A 26,817-nucleotide genomic window follows, 5' to 3' on the forward strand; every position below is an offset into this window, starting at 1 on the left:
CACATTGAAATTTCAACTATCACCCACTTTATTTTATTTATTTATTTATTTATTTATTTATGATTTTTTCGAGACAAGGTTTCTCTGTGGCTTTGGAGGCTATCCTGGAACTAGCTCTTGTAGACAGGCTGGTCTTGAACTCACAAAGATCCACCTGCCTCTGCCTCCTGAGTGCTGGGATTAAAGGCGTGCACCACCCAACACAGCCTATCACCCACTTTAAATCAATATGTTCTCTAGATATTTCAGTTCTGTAGAAGAGTACCCTCCATTTAGCAACTGTGACACCACAGAACACAATGTATTTCCAGAGCACACCTGTGAACAGATGCAGGACAAGTGCCCATTCCAATGGGAGGCATTGGAAAATATGTGCTCATGACACAAACATGTCTCGATTTCAAACTTCTGCCAGAAACTGCAGAAGAGTGTTGTTTTCAGTTTTCTGTTTGCTGGGTTCACCTACGTGATAGCCCAAACCTCTTCACTACTAGCTATGAGGGCTGTGCAAATATAGAGATGGCTACAATCCCGGAGTCACAGTGCAGTGGCTTTGACCTCTGGGCCTCTGGGCATGAGGCCCTGTTCTCACGATGTCACAGGCCATCGGCCATCAGCCATTTACTCACAGCCAGAATCACTCTCCTCTCTCCACAAAGATCAAACATGTCCTTGATTAAGAACCTGCCAGTGATGTTTGTCTGCTGAATCACAGAAGTGTCCTGGCCTCTGTCTATTTATCCATGATGCTGTAATGAGGTTTGAAATTAATATACTAACACTAAACCCATGTAGACCCTGGAGATTTAATTTTAAAGAAAGTAAGGACAGATTTGTTTGAAGATAAGTGTGTTCCTGTGGCACATGTGGAAACCAAACTCCTCATCCATCGGGCTGTGATGTTCTTACTTTTGAATAATTATTTATCCCCTGGAGCCTCATTAAATATTCAAAGACAGGTGTGTGTGCATCGGGATTTGCACTTGGTCCTCTGGCGTGCGTCTCCATAGATGGCATTGTTCAGCACACTCTCTTTGTATAAGATGCAGATACTGCCTGTGTCACACTTGAGGGCATTGAACCCAAAGGGATATCTACCATGAACAGGATAGTTGAACCAAGTGGAAGCATGTGCTTCTGTGGACTGGTGGGACTGTTGGCACCAGTACATCAGAAATTTACCATGGTCTATTGGAATACATGACATCTGACATTTCCTAGGTGGCCAGTTTGAAGTCCCACTAGGAAGAGGGTCAAGAGGAGATTTAATTTAGAGTCTGTGGTCCATACAGTGACCGGCAGAATTTCAGGGCTTTCAGAATTTAGGAAGTGTTTATGAATACTGTGCACAACCATGACACAAGAAGGTCACTTCCTTTCATTGTGGAACGGTTTTTTTGTTTGTTTGTTTGTTTCAACTTGGGGAAGAAAGGGTTTATTTGGCTTACAGTTAGAGTCCATCAGTAGGGAAGCCAAGGCACACACTCAAGGTGGGAACCTGAAGGCAGGACTGAAGCAGAGACCTCGGAGGAAGCCTGGCTGGTTTGCTTCCCCTGAGAATGCTTTTTCAGCTTGCTTTCTTAAAAAGCACAGGCCTGCCAGCTGAGAGATATTGCTGTTCTCAGTGGGTTGGGACTTCTTAGTTAACAATTAAGGAAATGTCTGCAGACATGCCCCCAGGCCTTCTGAAGGAGATAATTCTTCAATTGAGATTCTCTGCTCCCTGGTTCCCAACTGGTGGGTTACAACCTCTTTGGGGTGGGGTGTCAAATGAGAGCTTGCATATCAGGTATCCTGCATATCAAACATTTACATTATAATTCACAACAGTAGCAAAATTCCAGTTATAAAGTAGCAGCAAAACTAATTTTATGGTTGGGGGTCACCACAACATGAAGAACTGTATTAAAGGGTCACAGCATTAGGAAGGTTGAGAACCACTGTTCTGGATTGTGTCAAGCTGGCAAAAACTTACTAATGTGGTTTTCACTCAGAAGTTCAACAGGTCCTCCAGGAGTATTGTTGCATTTGGATACCAAATTCATCTGCAAAGTTCTTTTTTTCTATAAATTTTATTTAAATTAGAAACAATCTTATTTTGCATACCAATCCCAGTTCTCACTCCCTCCATCTTCCTATGACCCCCCACTGACCCCCCATCCTATCTCCCATCCACTCCCCAGAGAGGATGAGGCCTTCCATGAGGGAATCATCAAAGTCTGTCAAGTTATTTGAGGGAGGGCCTAGGCCCTGCTAGGCTAAGAGAGTATCCCACCATGGGGAATGGACTCCTGAAGTTCATTCCTACCCTAGGGATAAATACTGGTTCCACTGCCAGAGGCCCTATAGACTGCCCAGGCCCCCCAACTGACACTCACGTTCAGGGGGTCTAGGTCGGTCCTATGATGGTTCCCCAGCTGTCAGACTGGGATCCATGAGCTCAGGTCAGCTATTTCTGTGGGTTTCCCCAGCATGGTCTTGACCCCTTTGCTCATCACTCCTCCCTCTCTGCAACTGGATTCCAGGAGTTCTGCTCAGTGCTTAGCTGTAGATCTCTGTTTCTGTTTCCATCAGCCACTGGATAAAGGCTGTGGGATGGCATATAAGGTAGTCATCATTCTCAATATAGGGAAGGGCATTTCAGGTAGCCTCTCCACTATTGCTTAGACTGTTAGTTGGTGTCATCCTTGTAGATCTCTGGACATTTCCCTGGTGCCAGATTTCTCTTTAAACCTATAATGGCTCCTCTATTAAGCTATCTCTTCTCTTGCTCTTCTCTATTCATCCCCGACTCAATCTTCCCGATCCCTTATGTTCCCCTCCCCCTCCTCTTTTCCCCTCCTCCTTCTCCTCCCTCCCTCCCCCCTCCCCCATGCTCCCAATTTGTTCATAAGCTCAAAGGTAATGGTGAAACTGTTAATTCCAGGAATCCCACCTGGCCCATATATAGCAGAATCAAGGAATTTCAAGAGCCAAAACTTAAATGATGCAGAATGTTGTCTTTTTATTGGAAAGAAAGTATTTTAATGCATGTTAGGTTTAGGAGTCTCAAAAACCAAGTACGAGAAGTAAGTGAAATCCACGAACTGTCTCTGGGACTTTATGGGAGTCTCTGTCCTGAAGACATCATAGGCTTCATTCAGACAAGGCGACTCCTATAGGAAGATAGTACAAACATTGAAGTGTGACAGTGGGGGGTAAAGGGTAAAGGGTAAAGGGTAAAGGGTAAAGGGTAAAGGGTAAGGGGTAAAGGAGGCACCCATGTTTCTGTAGTTCTTATTACTGTCATTTACTGATGCTTTTCAACTCTAGTATGTCACAAATAGGGACTCCTCTTTTTTTTTTTTTTTTTTTTTTTTTTACACATCTCTTTATTTTATTGAGAGGGAAACCGAAGCTAATTCTCGGACCCATAGTCTTTGAAAGAGATAAATGCATCCTAACAGGGTGTGTGGACATGGGAAGAGTACAATACTGTAACACTTTGTTCCATGATAAGCACAAAATGAACTCATGCCAAACAAAATTCTAAGAATTAACAAGCTTGTATTACAACCTGATACGTATGCTTGTACATGTGGTACGTATTCAAATTCGTTTACTCTGTGGTTTATACAAAAGAAATATATTGAAAACATACTAAAGGAAGGAATTTAGGACACAGTCCCAGCTCAGGTATCTTTCTCTGCTCTGCCAGGTGCTTCCCTCGCCTTCCCAAAGCTCATACTCCACAGTTCTCTTGGTGTGCACGGTGGGGAACCAGACTCCTAATCGCCCAAGAAGTACTCATGCATGGCTGAGAAAGGTGTCTCCCTCACCTAGCAATAACCTTACCTTCATATTGGTCCAGGTCTTCCGCTGGTCCATAGCCATATCATTTACCGATTTCTTGGGCAAACCGTTGCCTTTCCTTTCTCCCTGTATAAGACCGCTCTAGTTCCCCTGCAGATAAGCTCATCTTGTCACCGGCACCACTGTTACCAGTGTGTTTATACTTCCGTTCCTCATAGACTTCCTCGGTGAGGCTGCCTTGGGGACTTTTTGGTTTAAAGGAACTCCATGAGCTCTCGCTCCGGCTGTATTCATGGTGGGTAGTGGTTGATCCCCCGCTACCCCCTGTTGCAGTTATTTCAGAGGTTTCACTAGAAGATTGGTCTTCAGATGTTTGTGAAAATCTTTCTGTGAAGAGAAAAACACGCCTAATTCTCTCTGCCCATCTTTCTGTATATTCTGGATTAGTTGGGCATCAGGACACTGTCAAGAGCTCAAGCTTCAGCTCTGGTTATGGACCTGTGTTCAGATGTACCTTGTTGCTGTTTTGCTGCCTACAAAGCCATTGAGCTTTCAGTCCAGTTAGAAATTGGAATGATCTACTTGTCAAATGGCCCTCTCAACTCCCCTCACAATTGACAACGAGGATGTTTGTATTACCCGATGATCCACATTCCCCTGCAGCCCTCCTTACTGACATTTTGACTGCCCCTTCACTGATAGTCACATGAAACTTGTGGGTAAGACTCAAAAAAGACTCCATTTCCATCAGGAACGGAAGCCCTAGGAACATAGCCTTTTGTAGACGCCAGGTGGACCTCTTGGAGAACATTTTCCTCAAATACCTTTCCCACAGAACAAACTTGCCACTCACCACGGGGTCTCCCCACCGCTGGTTCTGTCACCAGAACCAGGAGCAAAGTAAGGAGGAAGAAGCTGGTAGGATTCATCTTGCCAGGAAGGGCCTTGGCTGAGAGCTGAGCTGAGCTTCTCCTTTATATATTTCCTGACTGGCTTTGCCTACAGGTATGGAAGGCAGTGACCTTTCTTATCTGTAAATGTCAGCTTCATTGTCTCTGCTCAGTAGGGGTCTTGGTACTGCTCCCTTGAACTCTGCAAGGACACAACATCAGAGCAAGCCCAGACAACCTCCCTTGTACTTTGAGAACACCGCACAGCGATTTCTGTACTTGCAGAACCTATTCCAGTTCAGAGTGAGGAAGAGGCTGGAGGCTGCAAGAGTCTTCAGGACTTGATCATGCCTTCATTGGCCTTCCAACCCAGCTGTGTTTAGAAGGCTTTGTTTCCTTGGTATCCTTAACCCCTCTGGCTCTTACACTCTCCTCACTTCATCTTTCATAGGGTGCACTGAGCCCTGAGGGGAGGAATTTCCTGGAGACATCCTATTTAGGGCTAAGTGCTCCAAGGTCTCTCACTCTCTGCATAATATCTGCCTGTAAGGTCTCTGTATTTATTCTCATTTGCTGCAGGAGGAAGCATCTCTGGTAATGACTGAGCAAAGCACTGAGCTAGGAATATAACAGAATGTCAGGAATATTTTTGTTTGAGTTTTTCTTTTATTTTTAGACCAGTAGTATTTGGGTTTACTCTAGATCCCTAGGCTATATAATCTCTGGTTCTTGGTCATCCAAGCAGTGTTGGGTGTGGTTTGCATCTTGTGGAGTGGATATTTGTCAAATAAGATATTGGTTGGTTACTTCTACATCTTTGTGCACCACCGCCTTAGCATATCTTGCAGTCAGAATACCACTATAGATCAAAGCATTTGTGACTGGCTTGGTGTTTGTTTTTTTCTTTTGGTAGCTTACAGAGTACCAAAGATGCTAGAATGTAGAGGTGAAAGCTCTAAGTATGTACCAACTCAACTTTTCCATGTTCAGTGAGTTGTGTAGGTGTTGTCTTCAGCAATGGTGCTGTGATGTCAGTTTGTGGGTAGCAAGTTAATGTCTTGGCAACAGCCTGGATTGTTGGGGATTCCCATGGGATCCCTTTGGCCAACAACTCAATTAAATGTAGCCAAATCCCAGTACTTGAAGTTTTATTTGGTGACAAGTGATAGCCAGTTGTGACTGTCTGTCCCATTATTTAGTGATTTCATTTAGATCACCTTCACATATGTGTATATATTAGAAAGCTTCTACTGTATTAGGTTCCCATACTACCCCTCAAATGTCCCTTAATTTTAGCTGTCTCTCCCCATACCCCCTCCCTCACTTCCCTCTCCCCTCTCCTTCCACACTTGATCATCCAGTTCCAGCACCCCATCTATTCACATCTTCCTGAAGAACTGCCTGCCTCATTGATTTCCACAGTGGCTGTACAAGTTTGCACTCCCATTAGTAATGGAAGAGTGTTCCCCTTTTTCTATATTCTCACCAGCATTAGTTGTCACTCTTGTTATTGATCTTAGCCATTGTGACAGGTGTAAGATAAAATCTCAAGATAGTTTTGATTTGCATTTCCCTGCTGACCAAGGATGTTGAACATTTCTTTAAGTCTTTCTTAGCCATTTGAGTTTCCTTTATTGACAGTTCTCTATTTAGATCTTTATCCTATTTTTAAATTTGATTATTTGTTTTCTTTATATCTAGATTTTTAATTCTTTATATCTTTAAAGAGCAATTGTCAGACCAGAGAGTTTTCAAAATAAAAAATAAAAAATGGCCAAGAAAGATCTTAAAAGTGTTCAATATCATTATTAATTAGAGAAATGAAAATTAAAACCACTTTGAGATTTCTTACTCCAGTCAGAATGGTAAAGAGCAAGACAACACCCGAGTCACCTGACCACCCTCCAATTGTTCTGCAACCACACACAGGTCTCTTCCGTGTAGCTTCCAGCCATCCCATCTGGTACCCAGCCATCCCCTATGGTACCCAGACTTCCTGTGTTTTCCTCCAAAGTCTAATTGATGAGCTCCCCTGACCTCTCTGTTCATGCCATTTCTTCAATCAGCCAGATCTAGCCTAGGTGCCACAGCTGGTACACCAGCCTCTTTTGGCCTTCTCTGACTGCACAGCAAAGGAGCTCTAAGAATGGGCTCGGATGCTGTCTTATCTAGGGTCACCCTCATAGATTCCTGGGAGTTTCCATTGTTCTCGGTTTCTAGCTCAACCAAGAGATGCCCCTTAATCTGGATCTTTCGAGGTGGGAAGATCCATCTTTAATCTGGTGATAGGCTATATAAAGGACATTGAAGAAAGAAGCTTTTCACTCTGCCTCCTTGCTGGCAGGTCCATTCCTTCACAGGCATTAGACCAAACTTCTTCAGGATTCTGACATATTCTGAAGACCAGCTGAGATAACCAGCCTATTGGACTGAATTCTGGATTCAGTCTTTTTGGATTCTTGGACCTTCCATTGGTAGACAACCATTATTAGACTAACTGGATCACAGACTGTAAGCCTCTCTCTCTCTCTCTCTCTCTCTCTCTCTCTCTCTCTCTCTCTCTCTGTGTGTGTGTGTGTGTGTGTGTGTGTGTGTGTGTGTATGTTCATTCCATAAGTTCTGTTCCTTTAGAGAACCCTGAATAATACAAGGAGGAGAATTCAAAGTCAATGGCATAGGCCAGATCTTCAACAAGATCGTAGAAGAAAACTTCCCCAAACTAAAGAAAGACACACCCCATAGAGATACAAGAATCACATAGAGCTTCAAATAGAAAAAAACAGAAAACAGAATTTCCATTGCATATTGTAGTTAAAACATTAAGTATACATAACAGAGAAAGTGTATTGAAAACTGTGAGAGAAAGACTGCAAGTCACAATATAAAGGACAACTCATTGGATAACAGTGGAAACTTTGAAAGTCAGAAGATCCTGAAGCAGGTGGGTCTCTGCTTTTCCCAGAGCTATGTGTTGAAGATGTTTTCTTTTCTCCAGCTTACATTTTGGCATCTTTGTCAAATTATGTGTGCTCCTATTTGGGTCCTTATTTTGTTCCATTAGTCTCCACTTCTAGTTTTTGTACCACTACTCTATTATTTTTATTGCTGTGGCTCTGTAATACAGTTTAAGATCTGGAATTGTAATCTTCTAGCACTGTTTTTTGGTTCAGATTGTTTTGGCTATCTGGGTTCTTTGTGGTTTCATGTTAATTTTAGGATAGTTTGTCATTTGTAGACATTTTATGGTAGAACTTTTGGGATCTCTAATGTATAGTATCATGTGTTCTGCAAATGGGGGTAGTTTGATCCCTTTGATTTCTGTATCTTGCATTGTTGCCCAGCTAGTATTATCAGTACTTGATAATTTTGGCTTTCAATCTCTCTCAATTTCCCTTGTTCATTGTTTCAGGCTGACTTCTTCCTTCCAGCACAAAGACACCATGTCTATGACTCATTCTCCACCAGATACCCCTTTTCTTTTTACGCCATGGGCCTCATCTTTATCGGTACATTAATTTTCTATGTTGAGATGTGTTGCTGGCTTTTCTTGTCCCACCAGGACATCCCCCGTTAAGATGCTTTTTCCAAATTTCCTTGAATTCTTCTCTTAAAATGGCATGCTGTTAGTTTTGCATTTCTGATTTTTGTTTGTTATATTTTGCTTTCTTTTTCCAATCTTAATCTCCTTTTTGCTATCTCCGTCTTTGGTTCAGAGGATTGGACAAGGACTTTGTTCTCTGAGCCATAAATGAGATCAGCATTATCCTATCTTTTTTATTATTAAGCTCAGTAAGAAATAGTTCTTGGCATGTAGAAAGTGCTGATGTCACAAGGCTCTGTGATCAATGTTAGTTACCCACCCTCTCAGCCTAATCTCCAAAGCCGGCTGGAGGGCAATGGAAAAAGATTAGACAGACTCCTGGGGATACTACATAGCTCTCCTATCTCAGATTCGATGATTTGTTGTTATCTATGTTCTTTCTTCAGCACAGTACGAGAGAGTGGATTTCATTGTGACATTTCCCTACATGCACTTCATGTACTTAGGTCATACTCAGCCTCCATTACCCTGTCTTGTTCTCTTCCACCTCTTACTGCTTGCCTTCCTTCACCCTAGTGTCCCTGTGCTCACCCACACGCACACAAACACATACATGCACACACACAAGATTTCTCATACAAGAGAAAGCATATATCTATCTTTATAAGTCTGGCTTATTTCACTTAACAGTGATAGTTGACTAGTTCAATTCTCTCTCTCTCTCTCTGTGTCCCCCTCTCTCTTATTAGAAATGACATAATTTTACTCTCTTTGTGATTGAATGAAACCATATTATGTACTAGCCAATCATTTGTTGGTAGACATCTGGGCCACTTCCACAGTTTTGCCATTGTGAATAGGGCTGCAAGGCCAATGTACACGTGTCTCTGCGGTAGGTATCCTGCATTTGTGGACAATGCTGTCCCCAGAAGATACAGGTTACTAAAGAAAATTGCAGTGCCAGGCATGGAATTCTTCGTTATGAGTTATTGGTCATCATAGCATTTGGTTTTCTCCTATGTCCATGGCCAATCTAGTATCCGATTCTTAGCCACGTGAGCAGTGCTGGGGATGGGTTACATCTCATGGAGTGGACCTTAAATCCAATAGTGAATTATTACTCCTACAACCTTTGTGCCACTGTTGTACAAGCATATGATGCCAGCCGGTCACCATTGTAGACTGAAGGGTTTGTAACTCTTTGGGTATTGACCTTTCTCCTCTGGCAGCACGCAGAGCACTCTCCAGTGCCATGAACTCTAGTAGTATGGTTGAAGGCTTTAGGTAGGCAACATCTTGACTTCTCCATGTTCAATGAGATATGTAGGTGTTGTCTTCAGCAATCGGGCCTTACCATCGATTTGCAGAGAGCAACCATAGCCTTGGCAATAACCTGGGTTGTTTGGGAAGGTTCTATGGGACCCCTTTGACTAACAACTCAATTAGATTCAGCCCATTTCTATTACTGGAGGTTTCATTTCGTGGTGAGAGGTGTCTAAATAGGGCTTTGCCTCTCCTATTATTTGGTGATTCCATTTAGTGTTGGGGGCCAAATCTCAGGGCTGGGCATGAGATCCTAGGTCATGCTTGGCAGACTACATAGTTAACCTTTACATAGCAGCTCCTTAGAACCTCAGCTCAAGAAAAGAAACAACCCAGTCCTCCACCCACAGGCTCAGTCACCTAGGCAACCCTCCCTGGACCTCTTACTCATGAACTCTTTACCCTGCCAAACATCCTCTTTGTGGCTTCCTAATATCCTGCCTATACCAACACCTGGTGCACAAACAACCCATTCTGTGCCTCCCCATATCCTGATTATATAAGCTAGCCTGAGAAAAGTAAAGTTTGCCACTTGATCAGAATCCTGTCTTGTGGTCGTTCTTTCTGCATCTCTTGTCCCCATTCCCTATCCCTGACTCTCTTGCCCCAGGTTGATGTCCTCCAGGTGGGGACAATTTAGGTTTCTTTTATATATGTGTGTATTTTAAGAAGTTTCTATTGTATTAGGTTTCCTTAGGAACCCTCAAATGACATTCAGATTTAGCTGTCCTTCCCTGTGTTTCTTCCCTTACCTGTCTTTCCCCTCCCCTTTACCATTTTGTCTTCCCATTCCAGCCTCCCTGCTCCCCATCCCCCCATTATATATTCTATTTCCCTTCCTTGGAAGAGCCTTTCCTCCCCATGAATACCTTACTCCATACCAAGCATCTATGATTGTACTGATTGTAGCCTACTTATTCAAGACTTAACACCTAACACCCACATATAAGTAAATGCATGTATATTTCCCTATTTAGGTCTGGATTACTTCACTCAGGAGGATTTTTTTTCTAGATCCATCCATTTACATGCAAATTTAATGATTTAGCTCTAAAACATTTATATTACATAAATGTACCACATTTTCTTTATTTACATAGTTCTGCTGATGGTCATCTAGGCAGTTTCCATTTTCTGGCTATTAGGAATAGAGCAGCAATGAACATGGGTGAGCAAGTGTCTCTGTAATAGAATATAGAGTCCTTTGGCAATGTTCTCAAGAGTGACATATCTGGATCTTGTGGTAGATCTAGTCCCAGCTTGCAGAGGAATCGCCACACTGATTTCCATAGTGGCTGCAAGTTTGCACTCCCACCACCAATGGATGACTGTCTCCTTATCCCACAGCCTCCTCAGCATGGGCTGCCATTTGTCTTATTAGTCTTGGCCATTCTGACTGGTGTAAAGTGAAATCTCAAAGTCATTTTGATTTGCATTTCCCTGATGACTAAAGATGTCGAACATTTTTTTCAGTGATTCTTAGCCATTTGTGTTTCCTCTTTTGAGAATCTCTGCTTTAGATCTGTACCCTATTTTAAAAATTAATTTATTTGCTTTCATCTCTTTTCATACATTTATTTATTTAACATCTGGGTTGCAGTTTCCCCTCCCTCCTCTCCTCCCATTTCCTCCCCAACATCCCTTTGCTCCCATCCCCCAATCAGCTCCTCCTCCATTTCTGTTTAGGAAAGGGTAGGTCTCTCATGAGTATCAACTAAACATGGCAGACTACGTTATAGTAATGCTAAACTCCTCCCCACGTATTAAGGCTGAGCAAAGGGACCCGGTATGAGTAGTGTCCCAAAAGCCAATAAAAGAGTTGGAGACAGTCCCTGTTCCGATCGCTAGGAGTCGCACAAGAGGAGGAAGCTACACAACTGTCACATATACACAGAGTGCCTCGGTCAGTCCCATAAAGCTCCCTGGTGGTCGGTTTAGTCTCTGTGAGACCCTATGAGCCCAGGTTAATTGATTCTGTGAGTTCTTGTGGTGTCCTTGACCCCTCTGGCTCCTGCAATCCTTTCTCCCTGTCTTCTAAAGGGTTCCCTGAACTACACCTAATGTTTGGCTGTGGGTCTACGTCTCTTTTGCATCAGTTGCTGAGTGGTGCCTCTCCGATGGACAATTGGGCTAGGCACCAATCTGGTCACAGGAGATGGCCAGTTCAGGTTATGTATGCACTATTTCTAGGAGTCTTAGCTAGGTTCATCTTTGTAGATTCCTGTTTATTTTCTTTTTAAAAACACAATCTTTTTTTTAAAGGGCTTCTCAACACTTTATTAAATCTTAGGATTAACAATGACATAAATAATGTCATTTGAAAGAGAAAACATACTGGCAAGTTTATGCTTATTGTATCTGTGGATACAAATACTATGAATCAAGATTATTATAACCTCATGTCACACACTATGCTTTTTTTTATTAGTTCAAATTAGGAACAAGCTTGCTTCACATGTCAATCCTTTCTCCCTCTCCCTCCTCTCCCCCCCTACCCCTACCTCCTATCCCCCACCTACTCCTCAACCCATCCACCCTCCACTCCCTAGGCAGGGTAGGGCCTTCGATGGGGGCTCCCCAAAGTCCACCACCTCATCTTGGGCCGGGCCTAGGCCCTCCCCCATGTGTCCAGGCTGAGAGTGCATCTCTTCACATGGGATGGGCTCTCAAAGTCCCTTCTTACACCAGGGAAAAATACTAATCCACTACCAGGGGCCCCCTAGAGTGCAGAGGCATCGTAATTAAAATCCATGTTCAGGGGTCTGGATCCGTCCTGTGATGGCCTCCCAGACAGCAGTCTGGGGTCCATGTGCTCCGCCTTGTACAGGCCAGCTGTTTCTGTGGGTTTCACTAGCCTGGTACCAACTCCTTTGATCTTCATTCCTCCCTCTCTGCAACTAAGTTCCACCAGAGTTCAGTTCAGTGTGTATATGTGGGTGTCTGCCTCTGCTTCCACCAGGCACTGGATGAGGGCTCCTACGATGGCATAAAAAATAGTCATCAGTCTCATTATAGGGGAAGGGCATTTAGGTTATCCTCTCCACCATTGCCTAGATTGTCAGTTCGTGTCATCCTTGTAGGTCTCTGAAAATCTCCCTAGCGCCAGATCTCTCCTTGGACCTATAATGGCTCCCTCTAATATGGTATCTCTCATCCTGCTCTCCTCTATTCTTCCCCCAACTCAATATTTCTGCTCCTCTGTTTCCTCCTCTCCACTCCTCCTCCTCTCATTCTGTCAGTTCCCTCCCCCCTACCCTCATGCTCCCAATTATCTCAGGAGTTCCTGTCCCTTCCCATTCCTGGGGTCCATGAATTTTTCCCTTAGAGTCCTTCATGTTTCCTAGTTTCTTTGGTGAAGAGGATTGTAGGCTGGTAATCCTTTGGTCTATGTCTAAAATTCATATATGAGTGAGTACATACCATCTTTGTCTTTTTGTGACTGGGTTACCTCACTCAGGAGGGTTTCTTCTAGTTCCATCCATTTGCCTGCAAATTTCAAGATTCCATTGCTAAAAAACACAATCTTAACTTACATACCAATCCCAGGTTGCTCTCCCTCCCGTCTTCCCACTCCCCTCACCTTCTCCCCCATCCACTCCTCAGAGAGGGTGAGGCTCCCATGGGGGATCATGAAAGTCTGTCATATTATTTGGGGCAGGACCAATGTGTTCCCCGTGTGGGGGGCCTCCCCCACCCCGTATCTAGGATGAGCAATGTGTCCCTCCATAGGGAATGGGCTCCAGAAAGCCAGTTCATGCTGCTTCCACTGCCAGAGGCCCCATAGACTGACACCCATGTTCAGTCTTAGGCAGGTTCCCCAGCTGTCAGTCTAGAGTCAGTGAGCTCCCACTTGCTTGGGTCAGCTGTTTCTGTGGGTTTCCCCAACATGGTCTTGACCTCTTTGCTCATCACTCCTCCCTCTCTACAACTGGACTCCAGGTGTTTAGCCCACTCTTAGGTGTGGATCTCTATATCTGCTTCCATCAGTTCCTGGATGAAGGCTGTATGATGGTAATTAATACAGTCATCAATCTGATTACAGGGGAAGGGCAGTTAAGGTACTCTCTCCACTATTGCTTAGATTCTTAGTTGGGGTCATCCTTGTGGATTTCTGGAAATTTCCCTAGTGCCAGGTTTCTTGTTAACCCCATAATGGCTCCCTTTATCAAGGTATCTCTTTCCTTGCTCTCCCTCTCTGTCCTTCCCCCAATTCGATCTTCCCAATCCCTCATGCTCTCTCTCCCTCCCCACTTCTCCTCTCCTCACTCTCCTACCACCCTCCCCACATGCTCACAATTTAATCAGGAGGTCTTGTCTATTTCCCCTTCTAGGGGTGGGGGGATCCATGTATGTCTCTCTTACAGTCCTCCTTATTTTCTGGCTTCTCTGGGGCTGTGGACTATAGGCTGGTTATCCTTTGTTTTATGTCTAATACCCACTTATGAGTGAGTACATATGGTGTTTCTCTTTCTGTGTCTATGTTGCCTCACTCAGGATGGTTTCTTCTAGTTCCACCCATTTTCCTGCAAATTTCTTTTTTAATTAAAATTAAAAAATCTTATTTTACATGCCAATCCCAGTTCCCTCTCCCTCCAATTCTGCCACTCTCCCCACCATCTCCCCATCTACTCCAGCAAATTTCAAGATGTCATTTTTTTTTACCACTGAGTATACTCCACTGTGTACATGTACCACATTTTCTCTATCCATTCTTCAGTTGAGGGGCATCTAGGTTGCCTCCAGATTCTGTCTATTACAAATAATGCTGCTATGGACATAGTTGAACAAATTTCCTTGTGGTGTGAGTATGCATCCTTTGGGTATGTGCCCAAGAGTGGTATTGCTGGCTCTTGAGGTAGACTGATTCCCAATTTTCTGAGAAACTGCCATACTTATTTCCAAAGTGGCTGTAAAACTTTTATATGTTTCTTTTACCTTGATAAGCAACTCCTTTTTTTTAGGTTAGGGAAATTTCTTCTGTGATTTTGCTGAAAATTATTTTCTGTGCATTTGACTTTTCCCTCCCTGTTCTATTCCTATTATTCGTAGATTTGGTATTTTCATAGTGCTCCAAATTTCCTGGATGTTTTGTGTCTGGATTATTTTAGATGTAACATTTTCTTTGGCTGAAGTAACAGTTTCTTTCATCTTTTCTTTCACACCTGAGAGTCTCCTTTCTACAACATGTACTCTCTTGGTAAGGTTCACCTCTGAGGCTTTTGTTTGACTTCCTCAAATTTTCATTTCCAGTCATACCTCAGTTTGGGTTTTCTTTAGTGGTTCTATTTCTACTTTATGTCTTACAGTGTTTTCATCCCACTGTTTGTTTGTGTCATCACAGACTTCACTGAGGGATTCATTCATATCGTCTTTGAGGTCCCTGAAAACATTCATAATCACTATTTTGAAGTCATCGTCTTGTGCTTCCGCTATGTAACATTTCTCAGGGTGTACTGTAGAAGTGTTGATGGGTATTAGTGGAGACATATTGTCTGTTTAGTGTTAGTGATTGTGTTTTTGCACTAGTATTTAGGCATCTGTGTTTGGGATGAGTACGGTTCTGGAGGCTGTAGGTTGCCTCGTAAGTACTTGTTTGTCCCTGCTAGGTGTTCCACTGGGGTCTTGGATGTTTTTAGGTATTGGGGCAGGAGCTGACACAGAAGAGGAAAACTGCATGAGCTTCAAGGTTTTATGGAGTGATGGGGGGGATGTCCTTCTGTGTATATATGTTTCTCTTATTGGTTGATGAATAAAACACTGTGTGGCTAGTGGCCAGGAAGGAAGGATAGGCAGAGCTACCAGAGGAGGAGAATTCTGGGAAATACAGGTAGACAGGAGTAGTCATGTGAGCCCGGGAAGAGAGAACATGAGTCAGGCATTCTCCTGTAAGATAAAGCCATGTAGAAATACATAGGTTAGTAGTTATGGGTTAATAATTAAGACAGAGCTAGTCAATAAGAAGCCCAAGCCACCGGCCAACAGCTTTATAATTAATATAGCATCCGTGTGTTCATTTGGGGCTCAAGGGCCTGGGGACCTACAGGGCCAGAAAACTCATGGTTACAATGGAGTTCCCAGGGAGTTGAGTCAGAGAGGGAGTACAGCCCCCTGAAGGTATTCTGCTGCAGGGCTGGGTATGAGACTTGCGAGTTTGAATGGAGGACTGGAAGGAAAATGTAGATCACCTACCTGATTCCCACACTGGCATGGCCAATGGGCTTCTAGGTAGAGAGCGTCTTTGTGTACTGGTGGCTGACACAAAGGGATGCAGTGAGAAAGGAAGGCTCATGCCTTGCACAATTAACTGTTCTCAAAACCCATGTCTGGCTAGATCATAGGCTCTGGGGAAGAACCTTACATGATCATTCTGCTAAATGGACATACTAATAAACAGCACCCAGATTTCTTTATATGCATAGGCCAGTGCATCATTCAAACCTCAGTAGAGAAGCTTTATTTTTTTTTTACAATAGACTACAATTAACACAGAGATTCACAGATGACCAGCACAAAGGAAATAAGAAATCGTTTAGTGCTCATCTCTAAGTAGAACTGTTATGTCTCACTCCCTCTCCTCAAGGCCCAGAGATCATCGTGAAAGAAGGGACAGTAATGATGATAAAAGCTAAAGGCAGATTCTGCAGTGAAACAGTGTTTGTTGGACATGACAGTGCTGTTGTACACTGAAACTCACAGCAGCTGTGACTGCATGCATAAAATCAAACTGGCCAAAATCTCAGCACAGATGTCATGATACCCACTGTTGCTTGTATACATGATACTATGATACCTATGTATATAAACAACTGCTGTCAATTTATGCCTGCTGGGAGAGGGAGAATACGTTTTCCTCAGGGATGTAGCCCCAAGAGCCAACCCATGTTCCAGGAGATCATCCTACACCTGGGCATGCTAAGTTGACTCAGTGGATTTTTTTTAAATGACACATAAAGTTGGGAAGGTAAAAAAGTAGTAAGGGGATAGAAGAGAAACTGGGAGAAATGGAAAGGGCAGTGGATTTAATCAAAATTATTATATGCATGTATGAAATTCGAAAACAGTAAAAAGGAAGATTAGAGGATTCCAGTTATGACTGGCTGTGAGTAGAACTACTCTGTGATCAGATTTGGGTGAGTGTAAATGATCTCGAGGATTCTGCTTCTAAATACTCTCATATTTTGAGTGGCCAGAGTTTAGAAATCAGCATTTCATTTGGGAGGGACTGTAATTTAACTTGCAACAGTCTCCATTCTGACTTCTACTATGTGCCCTCACCACATGGAAAATGTGGTGATTCTATGGCCAAACCTTTAAAAATCTACCTTATTCTACCCTTGGCTATATCTGAAAAATATCACAAAGTATTACCTATACATGGAATTTACTTGCAATTGTAACTTTCAGTGGGGGAAATTACAAGAAAAGACACGCTCACAGCCCACAGATTTCTAGACCTCAGAAGAACCAATGTTGTTATGTTCTAAAGCTTGGATAATCCTCCATTTCTATGCTCTTCCAATTCAGTGTGTACATAGAGATGGTAGCTAAGTCCCAGAAACTCATAGCAAAGCAGTTACTACTTTCTGTTCAGAACTAGAGGGATTCTATTTTCTAAAATCAAAGGGATAGTGGTGCTGGGCTTGTGGGGTCACAGGCAGGTGTGTCCATATTTGACCACATTGAGAGCCATCCTTTTGCTCTCACAAACTTCACACACACTCATGAATAAACAAATTAGTTTAATTCCTGTCATATCATCACAGCAGCAGGTCAGCCCTACCTCATTTTAGCCAACAGATATGAAATGGAGTTGAGGATTTCTGTCTGCACTTTCCCATGTACAGACAGTAGACTCATGCCTAGAGACAGAGACGGATTTAACTGAAGATGTTCCTGTGGCTGAGCTGGACCTGGAAGATCATCTTTACTCTCCTGTGTTATCTTCTGTTCCTAAAGAATTTGCCTTAGACACTGGAAAGTAGGTCATTCAGGCAGCAAAGTTGTCATCCTTTCCAAATATTACATTCAGTCTTTCGTTCTGTCCATCCACAGTGATTGCTTAACATACTGTCGTGCTGGGGTTGTAGAGCCTTAACATATGAGAGATATTTGCTTCTGAAAGGAAGCTGTAAGAGAAGAAAATACTCTAGACACAAGAGTGAGGTAGTGCCGCCAATGAACATGAGGGTGTCTGTATATCAGGGAACTCTCTATGGCGTGTCAAAGTACAGTTCACCTGACATTTTGCCGTAGGTGATTTCTGAAATCTCACTAATAAGTCACAAGGGGCGGGGCCGAGGGAGTTGTGCTCAGTATGTGCACAGGGTGACTGGAGAGTTGTCACTTGTTTTTTTAATGTTGCATTTCTAGACACAGATCTAGATATATGGCTGTAGCTGCTATTAACCGTGATTGGAATTGTCACTTAGAGCTGTGCCCTCCAAACACCTAAGCTGGAAGGGAACAATAGTTTTAAATAGGCAAGAGCAGAGGATATGTCAACAGGAGCTTCAATGGGTAAGAGCACTTGCTCTTAAAACCAATGACCTGACTTCAATCCCTGAACTCTACAGAAGAGGAAAAAAATCAGATCCCAAAAGTTATCTTCTGAACTCCATAGGCATACACTTACAGGCATGAACATCCACTGACACACACACTTATATGCATAATCATAACACATAAACATATTAAAAAGTAATTGATGCCAAAATGATGTCTTTATTGGGAAACACTTGTTTTCTATTAACTGTAATGCTACAAGAATGTTATCCTTTCAGTTTGGGACTGTCATTTGAAGGGATGCCATCCAAGCTCCAAAATTAGTAGGAACTTGGAGATTTCAATCCTTGAAAGCAAAGGGTGTCAGGAAAAATCTCCTTACTAGAGAACATTGGTGTGAAGATGCTTCAAGTTTAGAAGCCCCAGGAGCAAAAGTGTGAGTGGGTCATGGCATCTGTGCAAGAGGACCCAGGACAACAGGGGAGTCTGTATCTTGAAGACATCACAATTCACACAGGTCAGGTGACTCCTATAGAGAGAGGACATAGATGGTGATGCACATTAGTTAAGATCAGCAGTCAGGAGCCAGAGTGACCAGGTCTCTTGTCTGTTTGGACCCAATTATGGCCTTGGGGTATTAGCCACTATGGGTCACTGGGACCAGATTCTATTGCTTTCCTGCTCTTCACACAAAGAGCCCCTTGAGGCAAACATGCAGGTTACACCATTTTCCTCCCAAAGCTGCAGCTGTCTCTCCTGATAGAACAAATATTTCCTGGGACTGATTCCACACCACCCCAGTGCACCCTTTTCACACTTCCTGCATCACAAACAAGGATGGTCCTTGGGACTCATTTACCTCCTTATTCACAAAGATGAAAAAAAAAAACACATGGATTTGTGGTCTCTAAAGGATAAGGGAACCCTAAATGGGATTGAAGACCATTAATTGGTGTGTGAAACAAAACCATTAATGCTTTCTAATACCGTAGCAAGAAATTGAGTCTTATGAATCCAAAGCAAAAAGAGTTACAAAAATACAACTTAAATTCACATGATTTTATAAGTGGTAAATGTTCAAAGCATTAAACGCTACACATGTGCAAAATAAATGTATGGAAAAGATGCATTAAGGAGAGGAATTTGAGACAAACTGACAGCCCAGGGAGCTTGTTCTGCCTCTACCAGGAGCTTGCTTCACCAGGGAATGGAGCTCAACACCATAAACTTTGCAATTCTGCACATGCATTGCTGTAGGCTTCACTACCAAGCCCGTAATGCACCCAGGGAGTCCATCGTGTACCCCCTATAAACACTGGGGGAGATGTCTCTCCTGTTTGGTAAGACACTTACCTCTAAATGTGTCCTGGTCCTTGCCTGATTAATGAATGTGTTATTCTGCGAAGACTTCTTGGTGTAGGAATAACCCTCCTTTTGGACAGTAGCACATCCCTTGAGCTTGGTGCAAAGATTTTGTGTGATGAATTCCACCCTGTAGTTGCTCTTGAAACTGCATAACATACCCATCATAGCCTTGGGAGTGCTGTCTAAGATGTGGCAAGTTCTCTGCTGTTTTCCTGGCCCAGCCAAGGTTTCTTTTGAGCTTGTGAACCTTTTTATCTTGTTGATGCACTCGGGCCAGGTCTTCGTCCAGGGCATATTCTTTGCCCTTGATTTGCTGAGCAGAGACTTTTTGGAGAGTTAGTGGTGCCTGGTATGGTTTCAGAGGGGCACTGTGGGATTTCAGCTTGACTTGTGCTATCACCTGGCCTAGGGTCTTTCGCTGGCCTGTTTGGGACTTTAGTTGGCCTTCCTGGGATCTTAGCTGGGCTTGGGATTTGATTTGTGACTGGGATTGAAGTTGGGATTTTTGTTGGCTAATCTCGTCTTCTTCATCACAATCTATGTCTTCATTTAAATCTGTCTGCTCCTGTGAACTCTGAGTCTCCCTCACTTCAGCATCAGCATCTTGGCTATATGCATGTTGCTTTGTTTGGGTAAAAACGCTTTCTTCAGATGCAGCTTCCCGTTCTTCGCTGGGCCCATAGTGGAAATGGCCTTTTTGGATAAATACAACTGGGGGTGTTCTTACTAGAAAGTGTCCTTTTGGCCCACCTGGTAATTGATAACAAAATGTTTGAGTTATACTCTCTGTATAGCGCCCTTTCTAGTCTTATCCTAGAATTTCCCCCATCAACCCACCAAGGTATCCACAAGGCATGTGGGTTTGGGTGGAGAAGAGTCAAAGTCCACCAAGATCCCCCGTGGAGGGTTCTTCTCACAGCCAGAGCACCTTATGGGCATTCTCCCTGAGTGCCTTCCTGCCAGGTGACGCCCTGCACTCACCATAGGTTCCTATTCCAGCTGCTTGCTTCCCCAGAAGGAGGAGCAGAGAAAGGCTGAAGAAGATGGACTTCATCTCACCAGGAGGGGCCTTCACTGAGAGCTCAGCCAACCTCTGCTTTATATGTTCTCTGCTGGGTGCATAGACGTGGCTGGAGTCACAAAAAAGCCCTCACCGGTTCCTACTTATCTGGGCTGCTGGCTTCTGCCTTCTTCTCAGTAGGAGATATTGTCAATATTCCTAGAGACTATAGACACAAGATGTCGGCATCTTTGTCTTACCCTCCCTACAAGTCCCAGAAAATCTTTATCATCACTTCAAGATCATCACATGATGTTTCCAGAAGAAATTCAAGGCAGAGATCACAAGAGTAACCAGAGCCTTCCAAGATTTAGTAGTTCAAGTGTGGGGCCTTGTCCACAGCGCCCTTAGTTACATGCTGTACCGCAAATGTGATGCGCCCTTCTATTTCTTTCCAAATGAGATGGACATACATGTTTCCTCTCAAAGGGCCTATTCATAAAGGTAAATAGACACAGGAAAGCAGGCAAATTCAAGGATTCCAAAGAAAATTTCAGTAATAACTGAGATACAGCTGCACAAAAGTAATCCTGAAATGCCTAACCTTGCTACTGAGCTGTGTGAAAATTCCCTAGTGTTTCCTGTCAGTATTGGCTTTGATGAGCGTCCATGAGTGCAGTATCTGTGTCATCTGCAGGATGGAGAGCAGCAGAGATGAGGTCAAGAGTGTGCTGTGGTCCATGTACTCGGTGGAGTGAGCACTGGGGCTGCGTCAAGAGGAAGGAGCTGCAGATGGCTTTCAAGTATGGAGAGATTTACTGTGTTCAGCTGCAGACAGGAATGACTATTGGAACAAGGAGAAATGACCCTGGTCTCCTTATTTCTTTATTTTCATGGAATCATCTAAAACCACAGAACCCACTCAATGAGGGAAGTCTTTTCTCTATGAAGAACAACTTCAGGCGGTCACTGGTTATGTCTGTCATCACTAGTGGATGTGTTGATATAAGAATGCCATGCATGTATTGAGACTGGATGCCAAGGGAGCCTGTGTACCTCCTGTAAAAGTGCAGTTCCCTGCAGCTGTGGGAAGACCCCGAGTGGTTCCTATGACTGGCCTTTAGTTTCCCAGGCAGACAGTGGTGTGGGAAAAGCACAGAAGAATTAGCTATCTCTGCTGAGACATGCATGTCCTCACACCAGCTGGGCAGGGGATCTAAGAGAAGGTGCATGAAAAAGCATTTTCAGCCTTTATATCCCCAAATGCTAGTTTACCTAGAAGAATGCTTTGTGGAAGGGGTTAAAGTGAAGTCCACTCATGCTTTCATGAGAAGAAGGAGATAAAGGTACTCAGTCACCCAACAGAACACAAGGGTGCTGGCTTTTACCTAGGAGCTCTGAGCTCCTCCTAATCTGATCTCTTTGTCCCAAGCCTGAGGATAACTGACTCCTCAGTAGAGATGCCAGCCAAAAGATCTGAAATTACCAAGAAGGCAAATTATTTCCCTTTCTTGCTTACATCTCTACTGTTCTATGCCCTTCCCTTGAGACAATGTCAGGAGGAACTCTTCCAAGGAGATCTGACTTGTAGAAGAATGAGTTAGAATATGGATCTTTTTAACAGCTAATAACCAATGTCTGTGTTTAATCCTCTGTGCAAAATATGACCCTCTTCCACACTCAGAGTCAGTGGAGACTTCATTACTCTGTTCACTTCCTCCACTTTCTGACATTTTCAGTTGTCACCCCAGGGCTCGGACATTTGCTCTGTCTGTGTGTAAGTCTTCTAGTGTGACTGGAAACCTGCCAGATCCACAGGCTGAAAATTCACTGGGACACACAATGGATCTATTACCCAAAGAAAACAAGGTTACAATGTGAAGGCATCTCTGATGCTAAGAGCTGACCCTTGAAGTAGGCAAGCCCTCAACTTGCATAGAATAACAGTTGGAAGAGCAGAAATGACCATGGAATCCAGAATCGACTCACAATGCCCTGGCTACATATTCTTGGATCCACGGGAAATTTATTGTTGCTGATCAAGGGGGACACTGGTCTTCTCCAGAGATAAGACCTCTCATGGGTTATCCAGTCCCAAACAACCAGCCCTAAACATCTCTAGATATGGGCAACTCTGAATGGATTCAGCACGTTCTATTTATATATGCACACAAATATAGACATAAAATGGTAATTAAAGATGTGAGTTTGAGAAAGAATAAGGGAGACAGAGGAAGAGTTAGGGGAATGGTGGAAATGACATAAATATAGTACTCGTATGTGAAACTCTAAAATGTTTAAATACTTCAAATGAAGGCACACATTTGTAAGACTATGGAATAGATGGTGGATCTGGGAGGAGGTGAATAGGATCCAAATACAATGTGTGAAATTCTCAAAGAATTGACTTCAAAAATATGCACAAAGGCCCATTCTCAGATGAATAGAAAAGTGACAACTCAACTTAATGAGGCATTTTGGATGAGATCCTGAAACCAAAACCATTAGATAAGAAGTGGATCACTACATAGAGAGTAATGGCTTTAGCTGGTATCAGTGTGGCAATATTAACCATCAGCTGTGACGACTGCAACATTGGGAAGGCCTGGGAGGGCCTTTGCCTGCTCCTTTTGAAAACTCCAGCACCTGCTTTGACCTGGCAGGACTCTCTGTTATTTTTCAACTTCATGCTCACATCCGTGTGCTGAGAAGGAGGTTGATTCCATGTTAGCTCTCCTATCTTTTCACTTAATTTGCAACACATTTCTGGGTCCAGCTTTATTCTTCACAGAGGGAAAAGGCCTGGATACAAGAATTATCTGCATTCAAAGTTCATGGTATTTTTATAAATGGAGTTTAAAGGTTTTTCCTATTCTCAGATTTCTGATTCTGTGGAAGGAATGGAGTCTGTGTGATTTTATTTGTTTTTCTTGGTGTTGCATTGGACAGTTTTGAGAAATTGTACTGAGAGATTCACTTTCACAAGGGCACCTAGAACCCAGAAGTCCCAGAATTACAGTATTATTTTTTTTTTGTTTTCTGAAAAATACTTTTCTAAGAATACTAAAACTCTGAGTTTATAAAAATTGACAAGTGGTCCCTCCCATCTGTTTTAAAGAGAACAATTACAGATAATCATAGCCAATCAAAACGCAGAGTTGTGGAGCCCTGTTCCAACTGATACATTCTCAGATACTGCTGTACCTAGCACTGAGGGATCACTACAGTAGATGGGGTGGAAAGAGCTAGAGAACCAGGCCATTTGCTCAGAGATTATGTATCCTAGGAATGTCACAAGCCACAGCCATAAACTTTCACCAACATGGCTACCTAAATATGAGCTGAACAAAGGTCACAGCAATAGACACACTAACACGGAACAGGGAAAGTGCATGCTTCCACCTCACACAAAGAACTGCAGGCAACTAAGGAATGCTGCCAGTGGAGGAGATCATCCTTCCCAGGGACGGGCCTATCAGTTGCTCGTCCAATGCCAGCTATAGATTTTTAAGACCAAAAACGCTCATATAAATTAATAAAATAATCAGAACATGTACACAAAACAAAATTCCGTATGTTTCCAATTTGGTTTGCCACTGAATTTATTAACAATTTGGGGGAAAGTCGTTACCATGATTCAGTTCCACCAACTAAAACCTGAGGATGCTGGAGGGACTGATAATAAGGACTCCTTCCCTCTCTTTAGTGACAGAGATGACAGATATGACAGAAGCCATGAAAACTGTAGTCAGAACGCAAAGTTATGGTAATTAGACCATGAGAAAGAAGGGGGCTGAAGAGTCCAGTGAGATAGGTTGTTTTCAGATCAGTAGAAGAGAACTTTGACTGATGGCATCTTCCTCAGTTTACCTAGCCTTTCCTTTGATGCTTTCCTTTGTCTTGTTCAGTCACTTTAAAACTTTTTCCTCCATCCTATCAGCCATTTTTTCCGAGCTCAGAATTTATCAGTACGACCTTTCTCAGAAGTTAGCTCTATGCCAGATCTCTAAGCTGCCTGCCATCACTGGGCATTCTCTGAATCGGATAACCCATAATTCTCCTCTCTGGAACTCAGTTATCATGTCCTAGATGTGAGAAGATTGTTTCTGATATCATTTGTTCTGCATTAAAGGTTAGGCTGTATGATCAGGAAAAATGTCAAGACTGATGAACACTGGGTACCTGACCTTATTTCTTAACAAGGGCACCTGATTACCCCACCACCACCACCAGAGGGTAACACTCATCACTGGGTAGAAGGGTCTCCCTGTCTCATTTGGCACATGGAACATGATATAACTTAAGTATTCTCTAGCAAGCCATTGGTTGCTCTATTCTTTGTCTGTTTTTCTGAAAGATGACTATGGAACCTTAGACAGGGTATCAGGATGCTAGTGCATTTTTCTAGTGAATCCAGGTATGAAAGATGGGATGGAGGCTATGGGTGAATATACTAAAAGTACATTATATGAATGTATGAAAATGACATTGTGTAACCCAGCACCATATACAATGAGTATATACCAAAGGGAATTTTTTAAAAGATATGAAGGTGGGGAATATTTTTTCATCCTAATACTGAGTTCTTGATGTCTGTTGTACATGACAAATCTCCATGAGTAGCAAGTGGAACTTTTAAATGATTTTCATCATGCCTGCCTGATCCCAAATGCAGTTCTCCCTGCTTCTGATTTCTCTCTGAAGTCATATAATCATTATGAATATGCATCCCTGAAAAGCATTGGGAAATTCAGTCAGAAGGACTAGAAAGTTCCACATTCTCTGGCCTTTTATTTTATAGATACTATTACTGAAGGAGAGAGAGAGAGAGAGAGAGAGAGAGAGAGAGAGAGAGAGAGAGAGAGAGAAATGTTCTTACTCCTTGTCACTTAGGAATACAGTCACTTAGGAATACAGGTCAAGAAGATGTCATAGTACTGAGTTTTTCATTAACCGTAGAATGGGACCAGAGAATAGAGGGGACCTGGTTGAGATAAGAAGATGGAAAACTGAGAGAAGGTGAACATATTCTAGTCCTTGCTTAGGTACACAGCGTCCTAGAAGAACAGGGGTAAGCCTAGATGGGGTCCTAAATCCAATGGATTCTTGAACCAAAGTCATTTTTGCTAGGGCCCTTACCATGCTCTGCAGATCATATTTCTTTAATTAATAGTTTCCATTGAAAAGTGTACTGATTGGAAAACAATAGCAGGTTCCAATTGTTAGGAGACATGTGATCAGCCCTGACTTGGCATCTGTCTTAGTTAGGGTTTTATTTCTGTGACAAAACACTAAAACCAGAAACAACTTTGTGAGTTCAGTGTTAATGTTTATTTAACTTAGTCTTCCAGGCACCAGTCCATCACTGAGAGTGGGAAGTCAGGGGAGGAACTCCATCCAATAGGGCAGGAAGCTGGAGGTATGAACTGACTCAGACACCATGAAAGGTGCTGCTTACTGGTACCCACAGTAAGCTGGACCCTTCCATGTCAATCATCATTCAAGAAAACGTAGCACAGGTTTACCCACAAGCAAATTTGATGGGGTCATTTTGTCAATTGAGGTTCTCTCTTTCAAAGTGCCTCTAGCTTGTGTCAAGTTGACATCAAAGTAGCCAGCACAGCATCATATAAATTATTTCAGATTCAAGCTGACAGAGTTATATATCACCATTTAGTGGTGGATTGTGGCCTAGACAGGAAGTTTGGGAATCTGAGCCACTTTTGTGCATGCTTTCTCCGCGTAGTGAAACTGAGAAAATCGTTTCCCCTTTGATGGACCTGTACAATTAGTACAAAGCAAAGGGGGAAATGGCGCTCAAAGAAATAGTATTGTTCCTTTGGCACTTCAGGACCATTGTGTGAGTCAGATGCCATTATTCTCAGAGATATTATATGAAAATTTTGTTGAGATTTTGATGGGGATTGCATTGAATCTGTGGATTGTCTTTTTGGTACGATGGTCATTTTCTTTATATTAATCCTACCAATCCATGAGCACAAGAGGCCTTTCCATCTTCTCTAATTTCTTTTTATCAGTGTTTCACAGATTTCATTGTATAAGTCTTTGACTTTCTTGGTTAGTTTATTTCACCATATTTTTTAAAAGATTTATTTATCTATTATGTATACAGTACTCAGCCTGCATATATGCCTGCAGGCCAGAAGAGGGCATCAGATATGACTATAGATGGCTGTGGGCCACCATGTGGTTGCTGGGAATTGAACTTAGGTCCTCTGGATGCGCAGCCAGGGTTAACCTTTGAGCCATCTCTCCAGCCCTACTTTACCATATTTTTGAGGCTACTTTAAATGGCATCATTTCCCTGATTTCTTTTTTGATTGTTTGTATATAAGAAAACTACTGATTTTTGTGTATTAGTTTTGTACCCTACTACTTTGTTA

At 42.8% G+C, this 26,817-nt stretch overlaps 2 protein-coding genes across 2 annotated transcripts; both read right to left on the reverse strand.

Moving 5' to 3' along the window:
- Positions 1-3,874: 3,874 nt before the first annotated feature.
- Positions 3,875-4,721, reverse strand: LOC100764366 (seminal vesicle secretory protein 6-like). Its single transcript, XM_027423249.2, has 3 exons — positions 4,646-4,721; positions 4,114-4,179; positions 3,875-4,029 (listed from the first exon to the last, which is right to left on the reverse strand). The coding sequence occupies exons 1-3, from the start codon at positions 4,719-4,721 to the stop codon at positions 3,875-3,877; spliced, it is 297 nt and encodes a 98-aa protein (XP_027279050.1).
- Positions 4,722-19,441: 14,720 nt separating this feature from the next.
- Positions 19,442-20,467, reverse strand: LOC100764067 (seminal vesicle secretory protein 3A-like). The gene is made up of 2 exons (XM_027423250.1): positions 20,395-20,467; positions 19,442-20,163 (listed from the first exon to the last, which is right to left on the reverse strand). Exons 1-2 carry the CDS (start codon positions 20,465-20,467, stop codon positions 19,442-19,444), a joined length of 795 nt encoding a protein of 264 aa, XP_027279051.1.
- Between the last annotated feature and the right edge of the window lie 6,350 nt (positions 20,468-26,817).

This window comes from Cricetulus griseus, chromosome 6 (genome assembly GCF_003668045.3).
Source record: "Cricetulus griseus strain 17A/GY chromosome 6, alternate assembly CriGri-PICRH-1.0, whole genome shotgun sequence".
Taxonomy (NCBI): Eukaryota; Metazoa; Chordata; class Mammalia; order Rodentia; family Cricetidae; genus Cricetulus; species Cricetulus griseus.

Excerpts from the sequence above, each read along its gene's own strand:
- LOC100764366 (XM_027423249.2), bottom strand. The coding sequence starts at position 4,721 with ATGAATCCTACCAGCTTCTTCCTCCTTACTTTGCTCCTGGTTCTGGTG. Across the intron at positions 4,180-4,645 it reads AGCGGTGGGGAGACCCCGTG|AAAGATTTTCACAAACATCT; the intron begins GTGAGTGGCAAG and ends TTCTCTTCACAG. Across the intron at positions 4,030-4,113 it reads TGAAATAACTGCAACAGGGG|GCAGCCTCACCGAGGAAGTC; the intron begins GTAGCGGGGGAT and ends AAAGTCCCCAAG.
- LOC100764067 (XM_027423250.1), bottom strand. The coding sequence starts at position 20,467 with ATGAAGTCCATCTTCTTCAGCCTTTCTCTGCTCCTCCTTCTGGGGAAG. Across the intron at positions 20,164-20,394 it reads AGCTGGAATAGGAACCTATG|GTGGGCCAAAAGGACACTTT; the intron begins GTGAGTGCAGGG and ends ATCAATTACCAG.